The sequence below is a fragment of the Monodelphis domestica genome, chromosome 7 (genome assembly GCF_027887165.1).
Source record: "Monodelphis domestica isolate mMonDom1 chromosome 7, mMonDom1.pri, whole genome shotgun sequence".
NCBI classification, from domain to species: domain Eukaryota; kingdom Metazoa; phylum Chordata; class Mammalia; order Didelphimorphia; family Didelphidae; genus Monodelphis; species Monodelphis domestica.
Genome location: NC_077233.1, coordinates 57716274 through 57741698, shown reverse-complemented (window position 1 = coordinate 57741698; position 25425 = coordinate 57716274). Strand labels below are relative to the sequence as shown.

Sequence of the window (25425 nt, the reverse complement as noted above, 5' to 3'; positions counted from 1 at the left end):
GGTAACTGGGGAAACCTCACAAGCTTGGCTCAGAGGCACAATATGGTATTGATGAGGAACTTAATTTTCTGAACTCTTGCTGAAATATTCTTTGCTAAAAGTAGAATAGCTAATGATGATGATGCCTTATCTAATTTCAATGTTTATAAGGTTGAAGAGAGGATAAAAAGAACTCTTTCTAGTCTTGATTCTGATCAACAACAGGAAGCTGACTGCTGAAATGGAAATGATGAGCCCTTTGGGAGGTTACCATTCAATATTGGAATTTGTGACAATGGCAATGAAAGCCAAGAAATGTCTAAATTTCCAAAGAGCAAACTCCAAAAGATTTAGAACATATATAATTTCATAAGACCTGAATTTCTACAGGAAAAGTCAACCTGGGAAGGGACCAATGTGGATGCACAAGGTACATATCAACCAGCTTAGTTTTTTAAAGATATTTCTAAAAAATGGAAACAAGGTCAAGAAGTGGAAGAGGAATGCAAAAATTTGAGTGTTGTAAGAGGTGTCAGGATGAGATAGTGTTCTGGTTAAAAAAAAAAAGGAAAATTGATTCTACAAAAACTATAGGCTAGTGAATTTGGCTCTGAATCCTGGATTCTAGATGACATCAAAGGGATGGTTAGTAAGCATATAGGAAATGGAGCAGTGGACAAAGTCAACATAGATTTCTCAAGTGCAGATAATGCCTTTTGTGTGTGTGGTTACTAGACCAATAGATATGGAAAATGCTATAAATTTCTGTTAAGTATTTGAAAGTTTTTGTCATGTTATCCTTGTGGACAAGATGGAAAGATAGGATCTAGATGGTCATACCAAAGGGAAGATTGATTTGAACTAATAGGACTAGGCTATGGCTATAGAGTGATAACAATTTAGGATAAAGTCTTTATTCAAGAGTCCAGGGGACAATCTCTCACCATCTTCCAATCCATAGTTTAAAATTCAATTAGTTATTCTTGCAGAAAATATTGACTATCTACACAAGTGAGATACCATGCTAGGTGCTATAAAATATTCAAACCTCCATATTTACATATCATTTTAAATTCTTCTAGTCTTCTATAATTGTCATTTTTTTTCCAGAATAGGGCTATTATTCTATAGAATTCTGAGAAGATTTACCCACTTAGCAGTGTCAAGGATCCACTGAGGAGTGCAACTGTGGCATGAATTCAGGGATTGTCCCTGGAACCTAGCCTCATGGCTAACAACATGATCTAAGGGAAAGAAACCAGCTGAACTGTAAATGAATCAATATATCAATTTATAGTAAGACCTGCAAAGGAGAGATTATGCTACAGTGAAAAAATCAATCATGTAATCAATACTTTATATCCCCAATACTTGGCCTACTATGTGCCAAGTATTGGGGATATAAAGACAAAAGCAAAATTGTCCCTGGGCTTGAGGAATTTACAACCTCTGGCCTTAGTCCCCTCATCTACAAAATAAGTGAGTTGGAATATTGACCTCTAAGGTACCTTCCAGCTTAAAATCCTTTTGGCTTAAATATCTCATTTCTAGGACTATATACCCTGATATTATTATGGGGTGGGGAAGGGGGAAGATCACACGCTACCCAAATAGTCATAGCAGCAAATAACAAAACAAAATTTAAAAAGAAAAATTGGCATCAATATAAACAATCAGTCAGATATGCAGAGTGAATAATTTTTTTTTTTGCCAGCATGTGTTTACTTATCCATTTGTACCTCAGTAAAGTATAAGCTCCTTGAAGGCAGGAATTGTCACTTTTTAATAAAACCCCTTACCTTCTCTCTTAGAATTAATATTAAGTATTGGTTCCAAAGTGGAAGAGCAGTAAGGGCTAGGCAGCGGAGGTTAAGTGACTTGCCCTGGGTTACATAGCTAGGAGTTAATTATTTTTAAATAAAATTTACATTTTTCTTAAACCCTTATTTCCATTTCTTAAAATCAATACTATGTATTGGTTCCAAGGCAAGAGAGCAGAAAGGGGGAGGCAATAGGTGGTAAGTGACTTGCTTAGGATCACTAAGATAGGAAGTGTCTGAGGTCAAGTTTGAACCCAGGACCTCCCATTTCCAAGCCTGACTCTCTATTCACTGAGCCACCTAGCTGCCCCAATGGCTCAGATTTTTTACAGGTAAAGATGAGATGTTGTTCTTGGTTAACAATGACTGCATTTCCTCTTCTTGGTCTTTCAAGTATTCTTTTAGAAGCTCAACTGAAGAGAGAACATCCAAGATGATCCGAGCACTGGTTGAGATTAAGAAGAGATTTCAGAAGACAGTAACTCAATTTATGAATTCTGTTTTACTGTTAGCAGGTAAACATCAGGGGCCAGAAGGGTGAGAAAGTCTGACAGGTCTTTTGATCCTAAGTTACTCCCTTCCCCATGGCTTTTCTGCACTTTGTAAAATGTACATTAATTTTTAATTATGTGGGTTTTTTTTAAACCCTTACCTTCTGTCTTAGAATCAATACCATATATTGTTTCCAAAGCAGAAGAGTGGTGAGGGCTAGGCAATGGGGGTTAAGTGACTTGCCCAGGGTCTCACAACTAAGGACTGTCTGAGGCCAGAATTTAACCCAGGACCTCCTATCTCTAAGCCTGGCTCTCCATCCACTGAACCACCCAGATGCCCCCAACATTTAACTATGTTGACCAATTCTTACTTTTCCATCTCCAAAATCCATCCATGTTCATTTCTAGTACTGGCTCCAATGTTTTTATCCCCTTTTAGTTCATAATCACTTCTGAGACTTCTAGGGTCACCCTTCCATATCCCTATACAATCAGGGAAGCCTTGATAGCTCTTGTTCACTTGGGGTTTTTTTTGAGAAGAATGGAGAGAAAGGAGCATTGAACCAGTTGAGATCATGAGCATACCTGCAAAAGGGGGAAGAATTAGAATCATTGAAATACTAGGAATTCTAGGATAGAAATGGAAATGCATTTACTGAAAGGGGAGGGGGAAAATTACTCACAGACCTCTTTGACAAGTGTCCAGTCCCCCATAGCCCATTCATTTATGAACACAGCTTGTATTGCCATCCATTGGTTCTATATTCCCAACACAAAAACAAGGACAATATCTCCATTCTCCCTTAGCATTGTGACAGATCTTAAAGACAAAGAAGGACCATAAATTTGGGGTTGGAAGGGATTTCTGAGGTCATTTGGTCCAACTTTCTCATTTACAGTGGAAGAGACTGTAAACCGTAGAAGTTAAATGACTTGCCCAAGGTCACATAGGTTGGAAATGATAGAACCAGGATTTGTACATGTACCAGGCTCCAAATTTCTTTCCACTAGAAATAATAACATATGGTTCCTTCATAAGTCTACTAATTCCCTTCTGGGGAAAATCTCTACCTCTAGACTGAGAGCCTTTAAATTGCTGCAGACTTCCCCCTTCTCCCTTCAGAAGAATTTCCTAGACTCTTCAGACAATAAGTATTCATTGAGCATCCTCCCTGTACAAAGCTTCCAATAATAGTTTCCATTTTTATAGAGCTTTATGATTTCTAAGCACTTTACATACATTATCTCCTTTGAGTTGCACAGCAAGACCGTGAGGTGGGTACTGTTATTATCCTCATTTTACAGATGAGGAAACAGTCTCAGATGAGCGCAATGATCTACCCAGGTCACACAGCTTGTAAGTGCCAAAGTGGCCAATTAGCTTGTAACTTGTGTCCATTGCTTTTAATATACCTCCCACTGCAAGCCCCAAAGTGCCATGGTCCTAGTAATATCTCAAAGCAATAGTATTTTAATTGAACTTCCTCCATTCAACCATTTCTCTATTACATCTTTCAAATGACTGTCTGTGTGATTGTCCTAATGTCAGACAGCATGTCGAAATGGAAAGATAACAGAACTTAGAGCCAGAATGACCTGGGTAAAAATCCTACCTTTGATAAGTAATTCTTGTAAGCTCTGCATTACGAGCTCTCTGTGTGTCAGCACCCTCAGCTCTAAAACAAGGGGCATGAACTAGATGGCCTTGAAGTTCCCTTCCAGCTCTCCTGTGCCCTGTGATCCTTCATGAAATTTTCACATATTCCCCCTAGTCAGAGGTGATCACTCTCTGCCCTGAATTCTCAGAGCACTTTGTTTCACCACCACCAATTCCCAATAGTAATAATCAACAGACCTGGGCAAACAGTAATGAGAACTAAATCCTAAAACACTTTCAGGCTTGCAAAGTGCTTTACTCTGTCTCACAGCAAACCTGTGAAGCAAGTGTTGCTAATATCTCCATTTTACAGGTGAGAAAACTGAGGCTTAGAGGGGTTAATTGAATTGGTTCACATGACTAGTAAGACTAGTCTTTTTGACTCCAAATCTAGCATGCTACTCACCGCTTCACCTAGTTGTCCAGATGTCTCTTATGCATCTACTCCATATGCAATTATGTAATTTGGCTATGTCTCTCATCCTACCCAATCTACCCACTATTAAGGTATAAAATCCTCGAGTATAGGAGCCCTGTTTTATTGATCTTGTCATCCCTTCAGATTACCCTTGTACATGGCAGGTACTCAGCAGTTATTTGCTGAATGGATGGAGGGACAAATGGATAAACAGAATTAATAATATGAGACGAAGTCATCTTAAGTACCAATGAGTGTTTCTAGGCTAATTGAATGATAAGAGCTCAGGGGAGGATGAGAATAACATGATCTATATAGCCTTGATGGATGTCTCGGCAAAACTGGAGCTTGACTTAAAGAGGGACTCAGTCTCAGCCTCAAAGGGAATGGTAGAAAAGAGAAAGGTACAAAAGGAACTAGAGAATTCTCTCAGCTGTGGAAAGAGTCAAGAGCAGAGCAATAATGGACGAAGGCCTCATCTGGTCTATTCCAACAACACCTTGTAAGGCAGGCTGAGTGGAATACTGGGTTTAGGCAGGAGAGTGGTGGGACATACGGTCAGAGGCAGCCTGAAGGGACTCTAACTTATGATGACATTTTATGTTGGGCTCTCACAGGCCTCCTCACAATAGACTATCCACTGAAGGATGAAATAGAACTTGGCCGTTTCAGGAAGAAGTCACCATCCCATATACAGTGGATTCAGAAGTCAGCATCGGAATCACTTTCCCACACTCATTCAACGGTCCACACCTCTTCGGCAGATTCTTTCCGAGATGACTCTTCATCAGGAATCCTGAGCACTCTTCAAAGGAAATCCATCAGATCCCTGTCCAGAGGCCCAGTCAGGTGAGTTTAGCCTTGCACTTGCTCCTAAAACCCTCATATCCATAGGCTCCAGATCTGTCCAAATGCTGAAACCCGTCCAGAGCCATTTACAAACTGGTCATGGCATGGGGCTCAGGCTTGGAGCTTTATGCTGAATTTTAGAGATTTTATTTATTTCTTTCAATAAAGTCCACATTTTATCCAGGACTTTCTGCACCACTACAGTGGGAACATTCAGGGCTATTCCACTGGTCCGTCTCACCATCATTTTAGCTTATCCTTCTAGAAGACCAGAAATACTCACTGGCACTTAGAACTGTTTTGCGTCATATTAAAATTAGTTAATTTTGTCCGTCCATCCATTTAGTGAACAGCTGTTGAATACTCACCATGTAAAAGACCTGAGGAAGTTACCAAGCTCAGTAAACCAGGGCCTCCATCTTATAATTTTGCTTCCTCTTATTGATTTTACTTATCCATCTCTCCATTAATAAACTGCAAAGTGTCCAGAGAAGGGCTGCCAGGTTGGTGAAGGACCTTGAGCTCATGTCATATGAGGATCAATTTAAGAAAATAGAAATAAATGTTTGCCCTAAAAAGGGAAGATTTGGGGGGGGGGGACTTGAGGAGGAGGGAATGATAAGTGTCTTTAAAAATAATAGCTAGCATTTAGCTCACATTTATGACTTGCAAAATACTTTACCCTGAGAGGTGAGAGCTATTATAATTTCACCCAATAATGAGAGGCAGACAGAAGTTAAGTGACTTTCCTTAGGTCACACAGCTATTAAGTATCTGAGATTGGATTTACACTCAGGTCTTCCTGAATTAGGTCCACCATTCAATCTATTGCTATATCTAGCTGTCTCAGCAATCCAAGTATTTTTGTAGACTTAAAGAATAATCATACGGAAGAGGGACCATACTTGGCTTGATACATCAAGTAAAGGGAAATATCCTAACAATTCAGGTTAACTAACTGAAAGCCCAATGGGCTTCTGTGGAAGATAATGAGCTTCCTTTCACTGGAAGTCTTTAAGGGAAGCTTGGATAAGCTTTAGGTGATTGGGTATACTGTAAAAGCAACTCTTATTCAGAGGTAGATTAGATGAATCAGCCTCTACGCTTCTTCCCAACTAGGAAATTCTGTGATTCTGGGAAAACTATTAGGAAAAAGACTATTTCACCCATTTACTTTTAAAATTGTGTTGGGATTCCTTTATGGTAGGAGGTCTTCACCTTTTGCCATGTCCATGTCTGACCATCTGGTGAGGCTGAAAAACACGCTGAAGCCATCAGAGTCATGTTTCAAAATGTATAAAATGACATACAGAGGATTACAAGGGAAACCAGTATGTTGAAATGCAATCATCGCTTCTCTTCCGTTCTCCCATACTCCTTGGTGCACAGAGGGGTAAAAGCAGAATACAGAGTAAAAACAAACATGATAGGGCATCCCAATGAGACTTTAGCAAAGGAGGAAGACAAAGAGAGGCAAAACTCAAAGTTAAGAACCGATCCTTAGGGAATCATAGAATTCATAGAACTAGAAGGGTCCTTAGAGGCAACTGAATCTAACCTTTTTATTTTACAGCAAGGAAACTAAGGCCTCCAGAGATTAAATATCTTGTCCAGGGTTACACAGCCAGAAAATGTCTGAAGCAAGGTCTTCCTTGACTTCTCTTTGGAGGAAGGCTGGGACTATAAATTCCAAGTTGCCCCCTTCTCATTCTGGGGTTTGGGGGTGGGGTTTCTGCCCTACAGGTCCAAATCTGCCACCATGGCAGAGCTCCGTCCTTCTAATGCTTGGGCTATTGCTCTTGCCGACTGTCCCCTGATGCTCCGGAAGTTCTTGCTCAAGGAAGACACTAGTCTTGGCTGCAGATGTCTGGTGAAAATTCCAATAGTCTCAGATTTGGAGTTTGAGCAGTTCATCTCAGCTCCCAGGAGCCCCGACCAAATCCTGGTGGTTGGTGTGATGACCTCCCAGAATCCTACCAAAGCGAGCCATTTGGAGTGGACCCTGGATAGGCTCTATTTACACAATCAGTACGGCCGGCCCTCCCCTTGCATTCAGGTGAGCTTTTGATTATCCAACCCAGGCCATGAAGGTCAAGAAGAAGCACAGAGCAGGGACAGCTAGGTAGCATAGTGGAGAGAGTGCCAGACCTGGAGTCAGGATGATCTAAGTTCAAACTTGACCTTAGACATTTCCTAACTGTGTGACCCTGGGCAAGTCATTTAACTCTGGCTGCCCAGCCCTTGTTATTGTTCTGCCATAGACTTTATACTAAGAGAGAAGGTGAGGGTTAAAAAATAATGATACTACATTTTGATAGAACTAAGGAATAAAATTTCAGGGTTGCCAAGAAGCCTCCAGCCCTTTGTGATTGAAATTCCATCCTTAAAGAAAGCATTGAGGTAGAGGCAGGAGGTCCTGGATTCAAATATGGCCTCAGACACTTCCTGACTATGTGACCCTGGGCAAGTCACTTGGTCCCAGTTACCTAACCATTACCACTCTTCTGCTTTGGAATCAATACTTAGTATTAGATGGGAAAGATTTTTTAGAAAAGAAAGAAAGCATTGAGAATTGTTCATATACACACTTTCTGATAATCTTTATCCATACCTTTTAAAAAATATATCACCTACATTTCCTAAGGTATTCCTCTCTTTGCTACTCTTCTGCTAGAGAGCCATTCCTTATTACAAAGAGCTAAAGGGAAAACAGAGTAATAAAACTAACCTACACATTAAAAAATCTGATACATCCACAGTCCTCTACCTCTTCAAAGAAAGAGAAAGTCAAGGGGGAACTATTGAAGGCTTCTTTTGAAATAAAAATGTGCCAACTTGATGGGAATGAGCACTGAGCTCTTATCATCAGCACTAGTAGTAAACTGTTACCCCTGTCACCAGCCCCTAAGAAAGAAGATAAAGGTCAAGTAAGTGTGGATTGGATTGAGGGATGGGGATTGGAGGGAAATATGCGGGGGGGGGGGTGCCTAGTGAGGATAGGAAGTGAATAGGAAAAAGATCTATTTCACATCACATGTTTCTGCCTGGGAAATACATGAGGACTCCTGGGGAAGGGGGGGGGGTAGAAATCCCTGAATCAAGGGGAACCATCAGTGCCCTCCATAGACTTTGTATTGAATAGTAGAGATGAAAGTCCCCTTAGAATATAGAATGTTAAAAGCTAGAGGATATTTAAGATTCAACCCAATTCCCCATTTCATAGATGGGAACCTGGAGGCCAAGAAATGCAGAGCATAAGAACATAAGAGCCAGAACTAGAGTCTAGAGCACCTGTCTTGTAGTCCAGGGTAGTACTCACATGTCTTCAATGAAATGTCCTCATTGTACTGAGAGATGTGAAAATAGTACTTCCTTTTATGCTTTATGACTCCCTCTTGCCATATGTCCTTGTGCCTGAGGCTAGCAGATTTTCTATTCCACTTTTACAAAAGATCCCTAAAGAGACAAAAACCAGATGGTCAGGGTTACTTGGTTACTTGGTGACCAGAGCAAGAGCTCAGACTGTGACTCAGATTTAGGATTCAGACTGGGATGAGAGCCGAAGTTCATTCATCCCTAGGTCAGTCTGTGACTGGGGTTAATGGGTCAGGCATTGGGTATGGGAATCTGTCAATGCTCACAGTTAGAGTTGGGTACATGCTGAATATTCGAGAGTCTGTGTGCTCAGTGTTTAGGGGTTACTCTGTGGCTGGGGCTAGAGGTCAGTCTGGTGCGGGTTTAAGCTATCTCTAAGTTATGTGCTTATTTATAGCTAGCTGCATGTAACCCACCAAATGCTATCATACCCCCCTAATGTTTGCTAGCAAACAGCTAACCCTGGGAATTTCTCATTGGAAAATCTCTGTCTGAGGATTTATCAGCATGTGGCCAGGTGGTGAATTTCAGGCCATTTAGGGTGATATTTTGGGTCTGATTATTGTCTTCTGATGGAAAAGTGGGTAGTTTACTTTTCTGCTCTTCTTCAAAAGCTCTAAAGATCCTCCATTTCATTCCAGGCTTTTGTCTCTTCCCTTGGCCCCCTCCCCTCCAATTCTAACTTGAAAATGTCTTTTAAAAAATACTAGAAGTTAGACTGTACCTCTGGGTAGTATTCTCTCCAAGTTATTGCTTGCATTGACATTTTGATGTCAACTTCCACCCTTCCCCCTCTTCCACCAGGATGTATCCTGGAAAAGCCACCCCTACACTCAGCCCCACCTGACCAGGGATTTTACATCCTGGGATGGCAGGACCAGAGCTGCCCCCTTTCCAGGATGACTTCTATGTGTTGAGGGTTCATGGTTTGAAGCCCATAGAACAGAGAGCTCAGCCACATACAACTCTGACCTGTGTTACAGAGTCACTGTGAAGCCTTGGGTTAGAACTGTCTAGGATGGAGCAAAGGAACAATAGTCCCCTTACTGTTGATCAAAACTGTTGTCATTACTGCCTATGATGAAAGAGGCCGCATGACTCCTCACAGGCTGTTGTGAAACTCAAATGAGATAATATATGTAAGGTGGTCTTAAACAGCAAAACCTATATCAGTGCAAGTTATTGTTTTTTTAAACTTTCCATCCTAGATTCAATACTTAGTATGGGTTCCAAGGCAGAAGAGTGGTAAGGGCTAGGCAGTAGGGGTTAAGTGACTTGCCCAGGGTCACACAACTAGGAAGTGTCTAAGGCCAAATTTCAAGGTCAGTTGTACTTTTTATTCTTCCAGAAGATGGTGAGTTGTTCTTAGGAATCCTAGAAATCCCTCATTTTACAAATGAGAAAAACTGAGGACCAAAGAAATTAAATGACATATTCAGGGTCACAAAGGAAAAGTGTTCAAAGAAGGATTTGAATGTAGGTCTTCTGCCTCCAAACCTAGTACCCTTCTCATATAACATACTTGCCTCTAAAAGAACCAAGAGTTGGGTCAATAACAAAAGGCTAAGGACCAATAGGAACAATTTTCATTTCAGTGGAGATTGGGAATATCTGCAATTATATAAAGATTAAAAGAGTTAATATACTTTGTGATTTCTGCTATTTCTACTGGTTGAAAGGACTTACTGGAGGCTATGCTGCCCTGGCCTTTGAGATCTCCCTTTCATGCCATAATGAGTCAACAATGTAGGACATCTGTGAAGGTTCAACCTTCTTTCCTTCTTCCAGACCATAGACTCCTTTTGGGGAACCCCGTGTAAATTTCATATACTTGTATTGATTTTTGCCATAGTCAGAAAAGTCCCAAGTAATTTTGCCTGAAGAAGTCTCTTCTAGAGGGCAGTTTTAGAGTATGACTAGGATTTCTTGGTTGCTTAGAAAGCTTCACTTCAAAGTATCGCTCTCATGATCCTAGGATAATAGGTTTAGAGTTAGAAGGGGCCCCATTTAACAGATGAAGGAATTGAATTGCAGAGAGGTTAGGTGACTTGCTTAAGATTATATAGCTAATATCGAAAGCGCCCCCTTCACTATGCCTGAGTTGAGCTCTCATTTACTGGAACTTCCAGGGAAGGCCACTTAACCCAGTGAGCATAAAAAAATCACCATGTCTATGTCTTTGTAGTGTCGGCATGACCCTTACCGCCTGCTACGCTATGATATCAATGGTATCCTACGGAAGGATCCGCCATTGTTGGTGCAGAAATACGCAGTCATGCCTGGAATGATTCTGGTGAGTCCACAGCAATAGTCCATCTTTGAGAGTTTTGTCATGAATGGATGAATGAATGATTAAAGTCTTTATTAAGTGCTTACTGTATGCAAAGCATGGGGCAGACAACAGAATAGCAGAGATAATCCCAACTCTCCAGGAGCTCCCATTCTAATGGGGAAGATAACACACATTTGAGCCTAGATAAGGTGGACAGGTCTCATGGTCCTTAATATAGCAACAAAGCAGATGGTCATACCTCTTCTTTAAGGTTGTTTCCACTGATAAAATCACATCAGTTTCTCATGGTGAACCATTTAACCCTGGGCCAGAAGCATTGGTATTCCAAATGCTCTTGGATTCATGGTTCTGGGCTGTTTCTTTCAGAGTCTGAAGAAAAATGTTGGTCAAAATAGTGATGGTGATTTGACTTGACTGGCACATGCTGCCCCCTATCTTTCCCTCATGCTGTTTTAGCTAGGTTGGCTTGCCTTTCCTGTGAATAGCTGTTGATTGGCACTTAGTGGGGATGAATAACCCCTTCTCCACAGGTGTTGCTTACCTGGATAACAGCAATGAGGGCTTCCTTGGAAGCAGGCTCAGCAGTCTGGGGCATGGGGATGCTGCCACTTCCAGGACTCTTATGTCTATCTACCTGGTAGTAGCAGCTGGTCAGCAGTTGTTGTGGATAGAAATAAGGAAGTAAGATATCCTCTCCTCAATGAATTCTCCTTTCAGTGATGGCTGGAGGAGTGATAGGGGTAGGGTTAGAAGTAGTTCTGGTAGTTAAAAGATAACGAGGTAGCAAAAGATATTGAGCCTGGCATCAAGAGGCTCTGAGTTCAAGTCAGCCTCAGACACATAATCTATGTGACCAAAATAACTTTTGCTAATAGCTAACATTTATATAGCATGGATTATGTGCCAGGCACTGTGCTAAGCACTTTGCCACTATTTTTTTTTTAAACCCTTACCTTCCATCTTGGAGTCAATACTGTGTATTGGCTCCAAGGCAGAAGAGTGGTAAGGGCTAGGCAAAGGGGGTCAAGTGACTTGCCCAGGGTCACACAGCTGGGAAGTGTCTGAGGCCAGATTTGAACCTAGGACCTCCCATCTCTAGACCTGACTCTCAATCCACTGAGCTACCCAGCTGTCCCCGCACTTTGCCACTATTATTCAATTATCTGATATCACAACAACTTTGGGAAGTAGAGGCACTTAGCTCAGTACCTAGCATACATAATAGATGCTCACTAAATGCTTGTTTTCTCCCTTCCTACTTAACCTGGACAAGTCATTTAATTTCTCTGTGATCCGAATTCCTCATCTGCAAAATGGAGGAGTTGGATAGACTCTAAGGACATTTTGGCTCTAAGTCTGTGAATCAATGAAGCTATGATCTCCTACTTAACGTAAACACTTTCAGTTTCTTGGTCAAGTATCCTTCCTTTGATAGTTTCCATTGAACTTAGCACCCTGCTCAGCCTCCTCAGAGTTTGACCCAGTTCATCAATATCCCTTTCAGCGCATCACTCAGAAGATGGCACATATAGTACCAGTTATGGCCAGAAGCATCAGCTGCTCACCTGTGTACCCTTAGAAATCCAAGTCCTTTGAGAATAAAGGGGTTTCTCTCACTTATGAGAAGTTTGAGTAATATAGAAGATAAAGCTTTTAAAACCCTTTCATTCTGTCTTAGAATCAATACTAGGCATTAGTTTCAAGGTAGAAGAGAGGTAAGGGCTAAACAATGGGGGGTTAAGTGACTTGCCCAGGGTTACACAGCCAGGAAGTGTTTGAGGGCAGATTGGAACCCAGAACCTCTTATCTCCAGCTCTGGCTCTTAATCCCCTGAATCACCTAGCTGAAAGGCATTTAATAAATACTTGTCGAATTGAAAGGCTAAAGACAAGATTTGAAACTTCCCCCTTGAAGGTCTAAAGGATCTGAGGTCTCCTTAGCATTCCGTAAGGATGAGAGCTCCTCCATCCATATAGGTGGAACAATCTATTTATGATATAATAGATGCTAGAGAATTGCAAAAGATTTTGAAAGGAATGTTGCTGTGAATAGAGGAGTGTCTGGTGTGGAGGGAACTCACAAACACTGGGTGCTTGCAGGAGTGGAGAACAAAGGCAGACTTGCTGTATTTCAAAGGAAAGCATCAGGATGGAATACTAAAGTAGGAATCATAAAGACCTGAGTTCAAAGTCTACCTTGGACCCAATAGCCGTGTGACCCCAGGACAAATCAAGTCACTTAAAATCTCTCTTAGCTATATTTCTTCATCTGTAAAATAAAGGGAGTTGGGCAAAATAGATTCTACGCCTGGGCCAGTTCTAGGTCTATGATGCTATGTTTCACACTTTTAATCTTCAGTTGAAAGCCTCAGAGATCTCTGGCTGATGCCAGATAACTTTGGAGTGCTGCCCTGGTGGAGAAACTTTCCTTGCAGAATTCCTTGCCTCAGTGGAAAGAATAGGTCCTTAGGGCAGGTCCCGCCATGAAATCAATCTAATTGGCCCCTTTGAACCTTCCTATTGGACTCCAATGCTGAGGTCAGAATAGAAGGGAGTGAAAACACTGCCAAACTCCAGGGAATAGATTTTACTGAAAGCACAGTCACTTTGCCAATAAGCCATTTCCAGAATTAATCTGTATGCAAGAACTACCCAATGAAGACATGGAACACATGATGCCTGAAGATAAATAAGTCAATAAATATTGCATTTTTAAAAATCTGGAGGCCAGCATTTTGTGTTTTCTCAAGTATTTATGATTATGCCATCTTCAGAGCTATTATTAAAAATTGGGGTAAGATTAAATTTAGATTCTATTCCTAATGCCACTACATTGAAAAATGAGTTAGTCTTAAATTAATTTCCATTAATAATAGCTAATCTTTACATAGCACTTTACATATATATATATATATATATATATCACTATATCACTCATAATAATCCTGTGAGGTGAGTGCTATGATTAGCCCCATTTTACAAATGAGGAAAGTAGGTCAGAGAGAAATCTGACAGGGCAAATGTTGGAGAAAGGATTTGAACCCATGTCCTCCTGAATCCAAGTCCAACATGCAATTCTCTATACCAATAGTGTCAATCTCAAATAGAAAGAGGGTCCATTAAATCTTAATGTCTCCTTATTATAATAAGGATCCCAATAAATTAAATACTGGCCTAGTTTTAAAATGCAATATTATCTATATTTTATTATATTTTTCTTCGTTTTGTTAAATATTTTCCAATCATTGTTTAATCTATTTTGGGCCATACTAAAGAGTGTTGCCACAGTAGCCAGCTGGAAGGGGCCACATGCTTGATTTCTCTGGTCCATATCATATGATGTGCCCCTCAATATTTGTTTATTTAGTTTGAACATGTACTTCCAATGTGTATATACATATTTAAAATCATATACATGTACTATTGATGAAGATAAAAGAAATAATATTTTAAGATAATTTATTAATGCTACAAACCCTTTCTGCACTAAGTTTATAATTTATAGTGAGAGCAATATGACTGAATATATACTTCATCATTTTTTTCATCTTGATCCATCTCTTTGTGATATAGCACCTTGAAGGCCTCCTTCTAAGTTCAGCTCATTTCAATATTTGATTTTAATGGCTATTGTTGAAAAATTGATCCATATGGAATTTGGTATCCCAGGCTGTGCTTAATAAATCATGATATACATTTTCCAGACACATCCACCAATTATGCAAAGGCATGGGTTGAAATTTGGCTAGTAAATTTTCATCTTCCTTGATATTAAAGGACTGTTCTTGCAAACTAATCAGATGTTCTATTTTTAAATAAATGGGTTCAAAATCAAACTGCAGTGTCTTTCAGGCAGGATTTTTAAAGCAGATTGGAAAATTCTATTTCTGTGTTTGTGTGAAACAAGGGTTTTAATCAACATTGCTTTCGGCAACAAAAGCAGTTTTGAAATGTCTGGATAATTGTGATGGCTTCATATCATCATTAGCTTACTATCTCTGGGCACAAATACACTTGTACACATTGGAGGTTTGCTTTTCTAATGCTTAAAGCCTAGAGTTTGGCACAGAGTAATTGCTTAATAAATACTTACATTTATTATTTGTAATAAAGATTTATTCATAATTAAACTATTATTCTATTAACAAAAGTATAAATGCATATATGCAGGGTAAGATTCATTGCTAGAAATAGTGGGCATAAATTCATATTTCAAATAATCTTCATAATTTCCTTTTTTTTTCTTAGCCAATTTGTCAGAAATTGTTAGGTCATTGTTTCCGTCTCCTCTTGTGGCTGATGAAAAGCTCATACCAGGAGTAGGAAAACAACCATCTTTGTCATTTCCCTACTTTTTCCTTGGGCAAACATTTTTAGAATTTTTCTCAATCCATGGGTCTCCAGGAATCTTTGGAAACCATTTTCCTGTTTTGTGAGAGTTAATTTAATTAAAACAGGAGTATATGATCTGTAAGTCCGTCTGAACGCATGTAAAATGTAATACATAGCAATACACTTCAACTGAACTAAATCACTGCACCACCGGCAACCTTTTTACTTAGTGGAGCTCCCATACTTCCCTTGGGAAAATTTAAATACCAAATGAGACATGTGACCAGAGACTGACTCATAAACAATGCATATGTCTATACATACACTGAATGACTACCAGCCCATCTTCTAAGTATCATTGTTCTTGTGACTCCGTTGTGACCCAGCAGACCATAACATGCCAATATGGGGTTTTCTTGGAAAGATACTGGGAGGGTTTGCCATTACCTTCTCCAGCAGACTAAGGCAAGCAGAAGTTAAGTGTCTTACTCATGGTAATACAGCGAGTAAGTGTTTGAGGCTGGATTTGGACTCAGGTCTTCCTCACTCCAGAATGGGTACTCTATCCATTGAGCCACCTAGCTGCTTCATTATATTATTATATATTAAGTAGTAGTAAATCTTCATTTCTTTTTTTAGATAAAAATAGAAAAATGAGTTTTGTATTTCTTCCCCCATCCACATTGGAGAGCACTGCTCTAAAATGCTATTTCCCAAATTTGACTGTACTCTGGACCATTGAAACATTGAGATCCTTCTATAATCCGCATTGAGAGGGAAGGAGAGGCTATGTTTTCAGTGGCTCAGGGGTTCATATTGGGAAATAAAATGAAGGTGCAAGGGGTGAGAGGAGCTCAATTCAAGGAAGATAAGGAAAGAAGAATATTCTGGGGTTTGGGGTTTTTTTAAACTATAGCTTTTAAGAAGTAAGGGCCCTTGAGAGTCATGGTTTTGGGGTCCTCCAGCTATGGTTGGGAAAAAAATGCTCTTAAGGCTAGATAGATATGGGTAATAGCAGGAGTTAGTCTGGGTATTTGTTTCCATTCTGTTTTTCCTCAGTTTATCCTTTTCTTCCTTTTTGCTTATTCCTCCTCAGATGTCAAATTTCTTCTGTCTACCACCTCTGCAATTTGTACCCCTTCTTAAGAATTTTCCTTTATACCCTCCCTTTGCCCTCCTTGTTCCAAATTAGCTTAATTTTCTAAGGTTCCCTCCTTTGTCCCTTCTCCCTTACCTTCTAGTTCTTATTCTATCCACTTTTTGAAAAGTCCCTTACCCCTTCAACCTGCCTTTCTATTTCTTGATATGGGTTAGATTCTAAAACTCCCCCCTTTATCTCATCCTAAAAGTGACTTTCTTTTCCTCTCACCTTACCCTCCTATTTCTTGATATGTACTCCCTTCTAGGTATCCCTCCCTTTTCTTATTCTCTTGATTTCCTTTTTCTTAATCTATTCTTTCCTTCTCTTAGTTCCTTAATTCCTCAAGAGGATTCTTTGTCCCTCCCTTATACCATCCACCTTCCTTCCTCTTTTTCTGTATGTTAAGAAGATTTTTACCCTTCTTTTTTTTTTAAACCCTCACCTTCCGTCTTGGAATCAATACTGTGTATTGGTTCCAAAGCAGAAGAGTGGTAAAGGCTAGGCATTGGGGTCAAGTGACTTGCCCAAGGTCACATGGCTGGGAATTGTCTGAGGTTAGATTTGAACCCAGGACCTCCTATCTCTAAGCCTGGCTCTCAATCCACTGCGCTACCCAGCTGCCCCTTTACCCTTCTAATTGTGTATTTTGTTCTCTTTTTTTTTTTTCCCTGATCTAATGAGGGTAGGTAGGGTTCTAGAATTACCCACCCTCCACCCTCTCCTCACTTTCTCCTTGGCAGTTCTTCTACTCATTCCTCCTCCATTTGAGATAGCCATTGCACCCTATCACCTCCTGGTCTACTCTGCTTCCATTTTAGCTCATTCTATTGTATTCACCTTGTTCTTCCATACAAATATGCCTCTTCAAAATACCTAGGAAAAATGATGCCATTCCCAGGGGCTATAGAGGACATTTTCCCATACAGGAATCAAACAATAATCACTTATGATTAATATTTCATCATTTCCTTTGTATGCTCTTATAGTTCAACTTTTCAACTGAGTTCAGGGTTTTCCCCCAGGAATAGCTAAAACTCCTTTTTAAATATCCAGTTTTTACCTTTTATAATTATACTCAGCTTTGCTGGATAAGTTATTCTTGGTTTTAAACCCAGTTCTATTGCTCTATTAAATGCTATATTCCATGCCCTGCATTCCTTTCATGATACCGCTGCTGCATCTTGTGTTATTCTGACTTAGCTCCACAGTATTCAAATTGTTATTTTTTTCTTGCTGCTTGTAGTATTTTCTTCTTAACCTAGTTGCTATGGAACTTATCATTGAAGTTCCTGTACATTTTCGTCTTTGGGTTTCTTTGTGGTGGTGATTGGTGGATTCCTTTAATTTCTATTTTTATTTTGCTTTATTATTTCTTCTCTTAGGAAATCATTAGCTTCTCCCTGTCTAATTCTGGTTCTTTATGTCTGTGAAGTTCTACATCTCTTTTTCCAATTGGGTGATCTTTCTTTCATAATTTTCTTGATTTTCTTGTATTGTTTTTTTCTTCAACCTTTCTCATTTGGTTTTTGAGGTCTTTTTAAAGCTGAAAGAAAAGTTCTTTTTTCCTTTCAAAAGAAAAACTCTTTTTGAGTTTTGTAGGCATTTATTATATTTCTTTGCTGTTTTTGAAGTAAGCGTTTTTAACTTCATTGTTCTGAGTTTGAACCAAGGTCTTCTCTGCCCCCATAGTAGCTGCCAATAGTAGAGTTCTTTTTCTTTTGGTTACTCTTTTAAAAAATAAATTCTAAAATTTTAGCAGCCAGACCAGTAGATTTAATTACTGTTTTTTTCCCTAGGTTCCTAGGGTGCTGGAGTATGTTACCTCAGGTTTCAGGATTTGGGAGAAGTGTTCATTTTTTTGTTTTTTTTTCCCCCCTGGGCCCTATTTATTCCTATATTATTCCAGTTTTTATAGTTCAGAGTCTGATATAATCTCAGATCCCCCACTGGAGTCTCAGTCTGTGATTGATCTCAGGTGTTCCAACCAGTTCCAACCCCAAGGGCAATTCTGTCACTGCAACTACAGACAGACATCCCCCCCTCCCACTATGATAGCAGCCAAGGACTCCACTCTCTTGGGAGTGACCACAGCATTTGGGGGCTCTGTCCCTCAGCAACTACACTCACTAGTGAGCAGCACTCTTCCTCACTTCCCCTCTCCTACAGCCCTGGATAGAGCTGATGTCTCCTCTGCATTCCTTGGACCCCCACCATCTCTTGTTTATTAGCAGTAAGGCTTGAAGCCATGCACTCTGGGCCAGCTGCTTGTAGACTTTGTGGTTTCCACTCCTTCCATTCCCAGCTGTAGGGTAGCAGAGATCTGCAGAGCTTAGGTCACAGCCAACTCAGGTGTTCCCAGGGCCCTCTGCCAGTGGATTCCAATGGCATTCTCCAAGATGTAATCTCCCAAGCTCAGCAAACAAGGTGAGCTTGTAGGTCCTGCCCTGGGGGCTGCTCTGTTGCTTCTAGGCTGTTTGCTCCATTTTTACTCCAGGGCCTGCTTTAGTAGTACAGGGGCCAGAGAGGGTAGAAATCTTCCTCCCTAGCTGTCTCTGGCTCTTCAGCTTCACTACCAAAGTCCTCTCTGTTTTTGCCATTTTTAGCATTGATTCTGTGGGGTGATTTTAGACTTTTGCAGAAGGGTGGGGGGTGGGAGGTGGGTATTAGGAAAGCAAAGGAGCTTCATGTTCTACTCTACCATCTTCCTAAAGATTTTTGAGTATAAAAACTTTAGTATCAATTTAATATAAAAATTTTGTTGTAGACCTTCATGTAATAGTATTTGTACTATGAGGAAACACATAATAGTAAAATCCACTATTGGATCCAATCCATAAAGAGTTTATTAACTACCTACCTCATGAAAGATTGTACTATGGGTGATAGAAATACAAAAACAAAACAAAACAGAACCTAACTTCAAGGCACTTACATTCTAATTGGGTAGACAACATGTAAACAGATAAGTATATTCTTGATAATTTGAGGACTGCCAACTAGGGAAATCACCCAAGACTTCCCAAAGACACATGAAATGAGCCTAGAAAGTAACTCTAAGAGGTAGAGAGCTAAGAGGTAGAGATGAAGGGAGAATGCTTTGGGGAAGATTGAATGCATGAGGAATAGCTTATAGGAGGGCAAAGAGGCAATCATGGAATGATAAGTTTGGGAAACCACAAGTAGGCTAATTTGACTGAAATGCAGAGGGCATGAAGGGGAATTGTGTGCAAAAAACCAGAAGGGTAAATTGGAGCAAGGCTGTGCAGAAATGCTAAGCTGAGGACCTTGCATTTTAGACCAGAAGTGATAGGGAGAGGTAGATGGTCAGATGTATTTCAGGAAAGATATTTAATGAAGAGAGCTTACTCTATGAATAGTATGATATAGAATATTCAGAATTTAGAACTACTTAAATTATCTAAGTTTATATTCATCACAACACCATTTATAAACATTTAAAAATAGTAATATAGATATAACATGTAATTTTTAATCTCAAACTACATGTGTGTTATTATTTTACCATGTAATTTAATTATATGTTACATGTGTATATTATATTTAAAATATTTTAAAATTTGCTATTTTAAAATATTTTTTAAATCACACATTAAGATAATTTGGTTTATGGAAAATGTTTCTTTTTTGTATATGGAATTAAAAATTAATTGCAGCAACTCCCCAGGCCCCCAGGGGTCCATAGTCCACAGACTGAGAACCCCTGCTCTAGGTAAAGGCTCTGGCAAAAAACATCATGCATGTCACAGAGTGGTGTTTAAGCATATGTTTTCCCTTCTCTTCTAGCTATTAAGTTTTTAGAATCAGTACCATATTTGTGTCATTAAAGGCATTTGGTAAAACTCTTCTTTCCTTAGTTTGTCAAATAGTTTTTATAGTATTGGGATTAGTTGTTCTTTAAATATTTGATAGAATTAATTTGTAAATCCATCTGGCCCTGGGGGGTTTTTTTCAGGGAGTTCCTTGATGGCTTGTTCATTTTTTTTTTCTGAGATGGGATTGCTTAAGTATTCCATTTCCTCTTTTGTTAATCTAGGCAATTTATACTTTTTTTTATAAATATTCACCCATTTCACCTAGATTGTCATATTTATTACCATATAAATTGGCCAAAATAGTTCTTAATAATTACCGTAATTTCCTCTTCATTAAAGATGATGTTGCCCTTTTTATCTTTGATACTGTTAATTTGATTTTCTTCTTTTTTATTAGATTAACCAGGACTTTATTGATTTTATTTGTTTTTTCAAAGTGCCAGCTCCTAGTCTTATTTATTAGTTCAATAGTTCTTTTACTTCAATTTTATTAATTTCTCCTTTGATTTTTATGATTTCCAATTTAATTTTCATCTGGTGATTTTTAATTTTTTCTCTTTCTAGTTTTTTTTTTTTAGTTGTATGCCCAATTCATTGACCTCTTCCCTCTCTGATTTGTTGATATATGCACTCAGGGATATAAATTTTCCCCTGAGTATTGCTTTATCTGCATCCCATTAGCTATTAATTTTTTTTAAGTTTTATTCTTACCTTTAATTTTCTCTTTTTTTCCTTTCTTTCCTTCCTTTTTTCCTTTCTCTCTCTCTTTCTTCCTTCTTTCCTTCCTTCCTCCCTCCTTCCCTCCCTTCCTCTTTCTCTCTTTCTCCCTTCCTTCCTTCCTTCCTTCCTTCCTTCCTTCCTTCCTTCATTCCTTCCATCCCTCCCTCCCTCCCTTGGTCCCTCCCTTCCTTACTTCCTTCCTTTCTTTCTCTTTCTTTCTTTCTTTCTTTCTTTCCTTCTTTCTTTCTTTCTTTCTTTCTTTCTTTCTTTCTTTCTTTCTTTCTTTCTTTCTTTCTTTCTTTCTTTCTTTCTTTCTTTCTTTCTTTCTTTCTTTCTTTCTTTCTTTCTTTCTCTCTCTCTCTCTCTTTCTTTCTTTCTTTCTTTCTTTCTTTCTTTCTTTCTTTCTTTCTTTCTTTCTTTCTTTCTTTCTTTCTTTCTTTCTTTCTTTCTTTCTTTCTTTCTTTCTTTCTTTCTTTCTTTCTTTCTTTCTTTCTTTCTTTCTTCCTTTTTTCCTCTTTCTGTCTGTCTGTCTGTCTGTCTCTCCCTCTCTCTCTCTCTCTCTCTCCCCCTTTTCTTTCCCTATGTACATGCCAATTACCCCAGCAAGGGCATCACCTAAGGACCAACAGTATTTATGGAATCCTTATCTTTTTTCAGTGTCCACATCAAGTCCAGGAAGCCTCCTTCAAATATTCTAAATCCTACTGGTCTCTCTCCCTTTTCAAAATTCCTGAAGTACAAAAGATGAAGATTTGAACAGACACTTCGTAAAACCAAACTAGGAAATGATGACTTCAGCCCCACTATTGCTTTCACAATGATGAATGAGATGGCCATAACGGTTTTTGCAGGGGAAGTGTTTCTGGTAAATTAGTCAAAGAGTTCTGAAATGCAAGCTATCAGGATTTAGAAGACCCAATGCCCTTTATCGACATCAACAATTCATGGGGTTCTTGGCCTCTCTGAGATCTTCCTCCACCCCCGAACAAGGCTGATTTTTCTGTGCTTTGAGTGTCTTCTGGTGAAGAGGAAAGGTCCAGCTAAGGGACACCAGAGGGAGCCTTTGCCCTGCTTTGGGCTCAGCTCTCCTGGTCTTGGGTGAATGTCTCAGTCCAGTATCACCTACCCTGGAGGAGGGGGGAGGGGATTCAGAACTTTTCCTAAGGCAGAGGGCTCCCCATTTTCCCTAAAGCATATGGGCCTCTTGGCTGAGTCATTTTCCATCATTCTCCAAATGGGTGTCTTTTAAGACCTCTACTTGCTCTCTTGCTGACCCCAGCTCTACCTCCTTCTCACCCCCTTGGTACCACTTCTCCCAGCCCCACCCTGCTTTTCCTCTTGGCTCCGTGGATCTCAGCCCAGCCTTTCCTATCTTCCCTCCACCTCCAACACCACCCACTATGTCTGCTCACTCTGGACTCCACCCTACCTTTCAGGCTTCTTGCCCTCTCTATCCCCACCCAGCACTTCCCCAACCCCACCCAATGACAGCCTCCAATCTCCACTGGACCTTCCTGCTCCCACCCACTCACTGCTCTCTCCACTCCAACCATTCACCTCACTTCCTCTCCTTCCACCCAGCCATTGTACACTCCCCCTCATTCAGACTTCCTCTCTCTCTCTTTCGAGCAGTCTTCCACCGAACCAGTCAGTTGAACAAGCATTTATAAAGTGCCTCCTATGTGCCAAGACACTGTGCTAAGGCCTGAAATTATAAAGAAAAGGAAAAAAAGTCCCTGTCTTCAAGGAGCTCACAGTCTACATTTATGTTATGATCTGGAGGAGGGAAAGGAATGGGGGTGAAAAAGAGATACTTCTCTTTCCCTAGAATACATCAACGCCTGGAAATTCTTCCTTTCTTTTACATCCCTGCCTTCCTTTCCCTCATCCTCCATTATACTGTTATTGATGCTGTTGTTGAGTCCTGTCTGACTCTTCATGACCCCATGTGGACTTTTTTTGGCTTGCCATTTCCTTCTCCAGCTCATTTTACAGATGAGGAAATTGAGGCAAACAGGGTAAAGTGACTCATCCACAGTCATACAACTAGTAAGTACCTAAGGATAGATTTGAACTCAGATCTTTCTGATTCCAGACTGAGCAGTCTCTCTGCTGTACCAGCTAGCTGCCCTCTCTCCCTCATATAGAGGCATACATAAAACAAAGCAGAACAAAATGGAACTTCCCTTAAATGGCATTCTTACTAAAAGTTTGACCTATTAGATAAATGAAAGAGAAAGAACCAAATGAAGACATTCTAGAATCAAAGGGAGATGAAATGGTCTCTGCCCTCAGGAAGCTTACCTTCTAGTGGATAGTCCAATGATTCTGTGGTTGCATCTTAAACCTTTCCATCCCATCAGCTCTACAAGAAATGGTTTTCTATACCCAGCAGGCCTCATTGCATATCTTGAAGTTGGCAACTTCCCCTTATGTTAGTGGAAATTAGATGTTAGCTAGCTGAGAGCAAAGCCCTGAGGACAGGAAAAGCCAGTAGTTTGGTGGAAAGAGCACTGGATTTGGTGAGAGAACTTGGGTTCAAATCCTGACTATACAGACTACAATTTAGATGGTCTTGAACAAATCACTTCCTTTATTTGGAGCTCATTTTTTCTTCTGCAAATTGAGAAGAGATGTTGAACTATATCAGAGGTTCTTTTGTTGGTCATGGTCCATTTTGGCGATCTGATGAAACCTACATATCCCTTTCCAAAATTATATATATATTATATATATATATATTTTATGAGCAGAAAAGACAGCGTTTATTTCTTTCATGAAAGGGGGCTTCACCCCTCACCATAAGGCAAATATACCCTCTTCTGGCTGAACTTAGTCTTCTATTGGCTTTAACCACAAGCCCCCCCCCCCTTCCTACACTTCCTTTCCCTGTCTGCTCCCAAGAAACTGGGACACCAGAACTTACAGGCTAAAGTTTTACCACCCCAGAAAATGGGACGAGCACAGTTTTAACACCTACAGCTTGGCATAGAAGCTTTGGACTCAGCCTAACCACAATTTGACACCCTGAGCCTATTGGAACATCCTCAGGGGCGCAGCTTAACCTAAGCAGGGTGACAGCTGAAAACAATGTGCTTATCAGCGTGTTTTTTTTAAAATAATATTTTATTTGATCATTTCCAAATATTATTCATTAAAGACAAAGATCATTTTCTTTTCCTCCCCCCCACCCCCCATAGCCGACGCGTGATTCCACTGGGTATCACATGTGTTCTTGATTCGAACCCATTGCCATGTTGTTAGTATTTGCATTAGAGTGTTCGTTTAGAGTCTCTCCTCTGTCATGTCCCCTCAGCAGGCAGTTGCTTTTCCTCGGTGTTTCTACTCCCACAGTTTGTCCTCTGCTTATGGATAGTGTTTTTTTTCCTGGATCCCTGCAAGTTGTTCAGGGACATTACACCGCCACTAATGGAGAAGTCCATTACGTTCGATTATACCACAGTGTATTAGTCTCTGTGTACAATGTTCTCCTGGTTCTGCTCCTCTCGCTCTGCATCACTTCCTGGAGGTTGTTCCAGTCTCCATGGAACTCCTCCACTTTATTATTCCTTTTAGCACAATAGTATTCCATCACCAACATATACCACAGTTTGTTCAGCCATTCCCCAATTGAAGGGCATCCCCTCGTTTTCCAGTTTTGGGCCACCACAAAGAGCGCAGCTATGAATATTTTTGTACAAGTCTTTTTCCTTATTATCTCTTTGGGGTACAGACCCAGCAGTGCTATGGCTGGATCAAAGGGCAGACAGTCTTTTGTCACCCTTTGGGCATAGTTCCAAATTGCCCTCCAGAATGGTTGGATCAGTTCACAACTCCACCAGCAATGAATTAATGTCCCTACTTTGCCACATCCCCTCCAGCATTCATTACTTTCCTTTGCTGTCATGTTAGCCAATTTGCTAGGTGTGAGGTGATACCTCAGAGTTGTTTTGATTTGCATCTCTCTGATTATAAGAGATTTAGAACACTTTTTCATGTGCTTATTAATGGTTTTGATTTCTTTGTCTGAGAACTGCCTATCCATGTCCCTTGCCCATTTATCAATTGGAGAATGGCTTGATTTTTTGTACAATTGATTTAGCTCTTTATAAATTTGAGTAATTAAACCTTTGTCAGAGGTTTCTATGAAGATTTTTTCCCAGTTTGTTGTTTCCCTTCTGATTTTAGTTACATTGGTTTTGTTTGTACAAAAGCTTTTTAATTTGATATAGTTGAAATTATTTATTTTACATTTTGTGATTCTTTCTATGTCTTGCTTGGTTTTAAAGTCTTTCCCCTCCCAAAGGTCTGACATGTATACTATTCTGTGTTTACCCAATTTACTTATCGTTTCCTTCTTTATGTTTAAGTCATTCACCCATTTTGAATTTATCTTGGTGTAGGGTGTGAGGTGTTGATCTATTCCTAATCTCTCCCACACTGTCTTCCAATTTTCCCAGCAGTTTTTATCGAATAGTGGATTTTTGTCCCAAAAGCTGGGATCTTTGGGTTTAT

The 25425-nt window shown here is 39.8% G+C and overlaps 1 protein-coding gene across 4 annotated transcripts in view; it reads left to right on the top strand.

Moving 5' to 3' along the window:
• Positions 1 to 25425, top strand: part of C7H3orf20 (chromosome 7 C3orf20 homolog) — a 98969-nt gene that overhangs the window by 56259 nt on the left and 17285 nt on the right. For all 4 annotated transcript variants that reach the window (XM_007500271.3, XM_007500269.3, XM_056804702.1 and 1 more), the window contains 4 exons: positions 2194 to 2314; positions 4986 to 5217; positions 6961 to 7273; positions 10778 to 10885. In XM_007500271.3, the coding sequence (XP_007500333.2) occupies positions 2194 to 2314; positions 4986 to 5217; positions 6961 to 7273; positions 10778 to 10885 (774 nt within the window). The remainder of the gene's footprint in view (positions 1 to 2193; positions 2315 to 4985; positions 5218 to 6960; positions 7274 to 10777; positions 10886 to 25425) is intronic.